This window comes from Homarus americanus, unplaced genomic scaffold (assembly GCF_018991925.1).
Source record: "Homarus americanus isolate GMGI-L3 unplaced genomic scaffold, GMGI_Hamer_2.0 scaffold52806, whole genome shotgun sequence".
Classification (NCBI taxonomy): domain Eukaryota; kingdom Metazoa; phylum Arthropoda; class Malacostraca; order Decapoda; family Nephropidae; genus Homarus; species Homarus americanus.
Genome location: NW_024720773.1, coordinates 4591902 through 4599096, shown reverse-complemented (window position 1 = coordinate 4599096; position 7195 = coordinate 4591902). Strand labels below are relative to the sequence as shown.

The window sequence follows — 7195 nt, the reverse complement described above, 5'->3', positions numbered from 1 at the left end:
TTTTAGTAGTTTTCGGTTAAAATACTCTTATATTAGTGATATTCTATTCATGCTGTGCTTGATATAATACATTCATGGAAATGTAATATTTTTGCAACTACAATGCTGATGTCAACACAAGCGTGATTACAGCGAGACTGACTGAGTGAGGGAGCAGGCGGTGTCCCGTGTTCGGTGCTGCGCGCGAGTTGAATGGCGCGCGATTTGAATGTACAGTACTTCAATTACTTGAATGTGTGTGTGTGTGTATATATATATATATATATATATATATATATATATATATATATATATATATATATATATATATATATATATATATATATATATATATATATATATATATATATATATATATATACAGTCGACCCTCGTTAATTCGGACTAATAGGGGGGAAGGGTGTCCGTTTTAGCCGATTGTCCGAATTAACCGATTTAGGGGTTAATATTGCATTATATTTCAAAGTCATTGTTTTCGTCACGATTTTATCCCACTTTCCACTGTAATACGTACGTAATTTCAGCAAAAATATTACATTTCCGTGAATGTATTATATCAAGCACAGTATGAATAGAATACCATTGTAATATAACAGTATTTTAACCGAAAACTATTAAAAAAACGAATAACATCTCAAGAACATCGGAAGCTTAGGTAAAGTCTTTTGTTTTCGTCATGTATTTTATCCTATTTTACATTAAAATACATCACGTTTCAGCAAAACTACTATTTATTTCCGAGAATATATTCATTCAGGCGCAGTTTAGGTAAAATATACGTGTGATGTAACAGTTTTTTAACTGAAAACGATTCGAAAAACACGTACCCTCTAGCCCTGTTCAAGGAGAGGACTGGGAGAAGCTGTTTGGTGCTGCAGACGATGACAAGGAAAATGATTTGGATGGATTTTAATGAAAATATTCAGAAATATGGTATCGTAGTATTTATTCAAGTCAATTAGGATAGGATATTAATGTAATACAACAGTTTTTTAACTGAAAACCAATCGAAAAGCGATTACGGTAACATCTTTTGAACGAAAGAAAGCGAAAGTCATTGTTTTCGTCACGATTTTATCCCACTTTCCACTAATACCTACGTCATTTCAGCAAAAATATTACATTTCCGTGAATGCATTATATCAAGCACAGTATGAATAGAATACCATTGTAATATAACAGTATTTTAACCAAAAACTATTAAAAAAACGAGTAACTTCTCTAGAACATCGGAAGGTTAGGTAAAGTCTTTTGTTTTCGTCATGTATTTTATCCTATTTTACATTAAAATACATCACGTTTCAGCAAAACTACTATTTATTTCCGAGAATATATTCATTCAGGCACAGTTAAGGTAAAATATACATGTGATGTAACAGTTTTTTAACTGAAAACGATTCGAAAAACACGTGTACCGTGTAGCTGATACTCAACAGCTGGTGGTGCGTCATGTGTCGTTGTAAACAATAGGAGGTTGAAGTAGATTACCGGGTATTATATTAAGTGTGAAATATCAAAAAGGTTTTTATTACCGGTATTTTTTGTAGATCAATGAGAACTGTGATACCGTATATATGATATGATAAGTTAGCCTGTGCTAAGAACTTCAACATAGACTACTGAAAACACGTTGTAAGGTAATTTAGCCTATTGTAAGTTGGTGAGCTTCATTTGCTGAAGGAACTGCACAACTTTTCATTACTAATTGGTAAAAATTTTACGTTTCCATTGTTTACTGGCAGTAAATGGTAAATATTTTTCATGTCTGAAGCTAAAAGTTGCATCCCCCCCCACACTAGTGGTGATGTTACAGTTGACCAAAAAGACGCTGGTGTTTTATCCCAGCAGTCGGTGGACCAGCATTTTAGCTTAAGGTACGCATAGGTAATATTCCTAACAAATCTTTAAAAAAAAAAAAAAAGTTCGTTCAGATTTTGACCGAATTATCCGAAATCCGGATTAAAGGGGTCCGAATTAACGAGGGTCGACTGTATTTATTAATATAAACACACAGAAGCTTGCATTACATACACTATGTTATTAAGGCTTCAGAATTCTTCTTCAACAAAATCAAATTCCTCCTTAAGGTTCTCTAGTTTTATAGATGAGGGAGGAACCATTTCCAATTTAAGTGAATCTTCTGATATACCTAAGGCAGAAGGTTGACTATCAACAGGTTCCTCTTTCACTCCTTCCCTTGACCAGTCTGTGAAATGTGTTGATCCGCTCACTGCAAGTTTACACACAGCCTTTGTCTTACACTGGTAAGAGAGGCTATACTCATCTTTACTATGACAGGAAGTGAACAGTTCCTGACAATTATTGTGGCTCAGCTCTGGACTGTTCAGGTCATTACCAGGTTGGTTTTTGGCTGGGTGGCTCCCAACAGCACCAAGGTGGTGGTCTCTCTGAGTGAGTGTTGTCCCGCTCCCTGACTTCTCACCACATTTTTTCAACCTTTGTTTATTGTCACATTTTTTGTGGCATTTAAGAGGTTTAACCTTTGCATGATCTTTACTGTAAGAAGTCAGATGAGTTTTACTGTGCATTGTGAGACTCGCTTTACTGGGAAAACATTTTTTACAATCACAACAAAGAAATTTTTCTGTGTGAACTCTCATGTGGCTTACCATTTGGATCTTCCGTGTGAAGGATTGATTACACTTTGTACATTGATATGGATTCTCGCCTGTGTGAATGATCATATGTTGTATTAATTTAAATTTTTGATTATATGAACAATTACATTCTGAACACTGGAACTTCTCTCCTGTGTGAGCCCTTATATGTCGTACTAAATCAGATTTTCGAGTAAATGAACTAATACATTCTGAACACTGGAACATCTTTCCTGTGTGAACCCTCATATGTTGTATTAAACTCGCTTTCTGAATAAAAGAACTGTTACATTCTGAACACTGGAACTTCTCTCCTGTGTGAATCCTCATATGTTCTACTAAAATAAATTTCTTACTATATGAACAATTACATAACAAACACTGGAACTTCTCTCCAGTGTGAATCCTCATATGTCGTACTAAGTCAGAGTTTCGAGTAAAGGAACTGTTACATTCTGAACACTGGAACTTCTCTCCTGTGTGAATCCTTATATGTCGTACTAAATCAGATTTTCGAGTAAATGAACTAATACAATCTGAACACTGGAACTTCTCTCCTGTGTGAACCCTCATATGTTGTATTAAACTCACTTTCTGAATAAAAGAACTGTTACATTCTGAACATTGGAACTTCTCTCCAGTGTGAACCCTCATATGTTGCACTAAACTCACTTTCTGAATAAAAGAACTGTTACATTCAGAACATTGGAACTTCTCTCTTGTGTGAGTTCTCATATGTTGTACTAACCTACCTTTCCATTTAAAAGAACGATTACATTCAGAACAATGAAACAGTTCCTCTTCAGTGTTAAAAGGTGTTTTTGATGGGTGATTTCTCACATGCTTTCCAAGACAGTCTCTTTTAAAATCTTCCTGACACTGTAAACGCTGAAGGGGGGTTTCTGTGTTACCTTCCATATTCATTGTTTCTTTTACCAAAACATCTTGGACTTGTGGTCTCTCACGTGGCCCTCTTAGTGTACTTTTGAAATACTTGGCCTCACTGAACCCCTTAATTAAGTTCTTAAAATACTTTCCCTGATGAAAAAGCTTCCTATGATAACTTATACACTACCCAATGTTGAACATTCATCTACAACACACACACATGAATATGAAAACCAACCTGCTAACCTATGAGTGAGTGGAATATGGCCATAAACAGAGTGGAATCTTGTAATTTTTGCTCCTTTCATGAAATCATTAAACAAATGTTTTAAATTAAAATGTTCATCTGAGTTAACTGGGAATGAATTAAGACTGACAGATAAATGGATAAACATATAAATAATACAGTTGCACAAACTGTGAGTAAAGTATTTTTTGGTTACTTGTCTTTTACAGTTGTATCTCATGACATCACTAAAGTGTTAATTCACTTTTACTTCACTGCCATAAAATATTTATTGAGAATATCTTATGGTTCTGGTACTGGGATGAACCAAATAACACAACACTGTTCAATGTCCTGGATGCTGATGGTGATATTCGGTAATAGTGACATGAAGGACTGTAGAAAAGGTGACTTGATACTTTCACTCTTGTGCTGACACCGCTGGACCTGACACGTTGGCTGAGGTTGTCAGCAGAGTTCAGAAGGTGACAACTGCACCAGCTCAGAGAAATATTCTCTACAAAACCTGAAAGTGGGAAAAATTATAAACAAGATATAAGACCTGACTCACAAAATGAATCCTCTACCTTTCCTTTGTCTTGATCACTTGAACCCCTACTCATTAACTATCTGTTCAGTCTTGTAATATTGCATTTACCTTCTCTGTTCTCTACAAGGAAGAATAATTAGGATGTTAGCAAGACACTCAGTGAGTGAGGGCAGAGTTTTCGATCCAGCCGTAATAGAAATAAAACAACTCTCAGTCTTCTCCACTACAGGTAGTTCTGCTATTATGCGATAATTGTGTTCTTGTAAAATATCGTGTTATAGAAAATCGCGTAATAGAAATAACAGGGCTTATGGAGAAAATAGGGTTAGGTGCAGATTACTCGAAATCGAAAAAATTTAGTAGTTAGCCTAACACAAAGGATAGCACAGTCTAAATAAATGTTACATTCATATCTAATAATGAAATCATACAGTAAATGTAACACTTTACCTTGAAAAAATATGAATGTAACTTGATGGGGGAGAAGGGTGATTTTGAGGTTGATAACATCGAGCTTCTCTTCAAGTGTTATATCCTTTCTTTTACGATCATCACCGGGAATTCTATCACCAGAACGCTTCTTGGAGATATTCTTCTTTACCATATTCACAGTTAATACCACAAAATTGGAGAAATAGTAAGCAAAAATCGCGTTACAGCAAACAAGCGTTCGCGTTATACAAATATCGTTCCTCTATTCATAAATCGCGTTAGAGCAAATTTGCGTTATCAAAACACGCGTTATAGCAGAACTCATACACATAAGCCCATTAGAACCGTACCCTCCACTAGGAAACCGGAGAAACCCACCCCTGACAGACCATACCACCACACTGAAGTTCCACGGATATGGTATGATCTCCCGTCTTTACTGCTATCCAACGTCACTTCCCTAGCTAACAAGTTCGACGAGCTGGCAACTACAGTCAGGTCAGCCGCCGCGAGCATCGTTGCCATATGTGAGGCTTGGCAAATTGTGCCTGAAACGTGTCATATTGAGGGATATCAACTCTTTCATCACCTTCGTTCACATAGACGCGGAGGGGGCGTTGCCCTCTTCTGTCAAGATGACCTACGCCCGTCACGCCTGGATGTCCAAGTCCCAGCAGATGTGGAAGCATTATGGGTACGTGTTGTGCCACGGGCCCACCCGCGCAACACTGCTTCCATCATAATCTGTGTGGCATACCATCCGCCTCGCTCACCCACCAGAGACACTCTTATTAATCATCTCATTACCACCTCAGACCACCTCAGAGTTAGGTACCCATGTGCCAAGTTAGTATTATGTGGGGATTTTAACGAAATTGACACCGCTGATATCCAGGACCAGCTATCACTATCACAAGTTGTGATCTTCCCCACAAACGGTCAAAACACCCTTGACCTTATCTTAACTGACTTAGCGGACCAGTACCAACCACCTCAACCAATGCCTCCTATCGGGTGTAGCACACACTTATCAGTGCTCTGGTCCCCAGCTGCCACTCCCACTCAAGTACAGAGACCCTACATCAAGATCTACAGGCCGATTACTGACTCTGCAGTGCGCCTCTTCGGGCAGTGGATAGTTCACCATCCCTGGACTGAAGTACTTAGCGCGGATGACGTGGATACCAAATGGATAAATTATACCAACACCACCACGGAAGCTCACCACCACTTCTTCCCCGAGAAGTCCGTCATATCTCACCCAGCTGACTTGTCCTGGATCACACCTCGGATCAAAAGACTTATGCAACAGAGAGACAGAGCCTTTCATCTCAATGACCACATCCGCTACAGGTCCCTTCGCAACCGAGTCATCCGCGAATTACGCACTGCAAAGAAGTCCCACAACCCAACCAAATTACAACACCTGAAGCAGACCAACATCAGTCAATGGTATGGTAAGCTTAAAGAACTCTATGGACTAAACAATAAGACACACCCCCTCCCCTTCCTTAGCCATCTCACTAATGTTGACGCAGCTGAGCAAACAAATAACCATTTCACTACTATATGCCAGACGCTCCCCCCGGCTTGACACAACCACTCTCCCTGCTTACCTACCAGCCCCCCTTCCCACTGACTTAGTAGAAGAATTTGAAGTAGCAAAACACCTGGACAAACTAAAATTAAAACGCTCTACCACCCCCATTGACTTACCAATGAAACACCTTCAAGGAGTTCTCCCCGGAGCTTGCTAAACCCCTATGCTCCATCATCAATGCTTCTCTCAGTCAAGCCAGGTGCCCAGCTGACTGGAAGACCTCTTATGTATCACCAGTGCCCAAGTCAACCAGCCCACAATCCTTAAATCAGCTACGACCTATTGCAATCACCCCAATACGAAGCCTAATCTGTGAAAGTTTTGTGTTCGACTGGGCTTATGCTGATATTGCAGGAGTCGTAGACCCTCAGCAATTTGGCAACATGAAAACTTCCTCCACCACTCACTGTCTTGTCAGCTTTCTCGATTACATATACCGCCATCTCGAGAAACGAAAAACGTCTGTAGCTGTCGCCTTCATTGATTTCACTATAGCATTCGACCTAGTCGACCACAATATAATCATCAACAAAGCTATTGACCTCGGGCTTCGGAGAAGTTTTATACCATGGCTTACAGACTTCCTCAGTGACCGACGCCAAGCTGTACGCTTCCGAGGGGCTGTCTCCACCTTTCAGTCACTCACCTGTGGCGTCCCCCAAGGCACCAAGATGGGACCACTCTGCTTCCTTATGCTCATCAATGATGCCCTAAGAGAAACCCCTGCTCGCTGGAAATATGTCGACGACTCCACCATTGGGATCAGCGTTAACAATTCTGCTCCCAACTATACCGCCCTTCAGGATTTATTGAACAGTCTCCAAAACTGGGCCACCAACAACCATGTCACCATCAACCATACCAAGACCATGGTTATGCAC

General features: G+C 39.3%; 1 protein-coding gene across 1 annotated transcript in view; it reads right to left on the bottom strand.

Annotated features, from left to right (window-relative positions):
• Positions 1-1898: 1898 nt before the first annotated feature.
• LOC121860908 (zinc finger protein OZF-like) overlaps positions 1899-7195 on the bottom strand; it is a 40909-nt gene continuing 35612 nt past the window's right edge. Inside the window, exon 2 of the mRNA XM_042358277.1 lies at positions 1899-4258. Within this exon, the coding sequence (XP_042214211.1) occupies positions 2049-3542 (1494 nt within the window). The 5' untranslated portion in view covers positions 3543-4258 and the 3' untranslated portion in view covers positions 1899-2048. The remainder of the gene's footprint in view (positions 4259-7195) is intronic.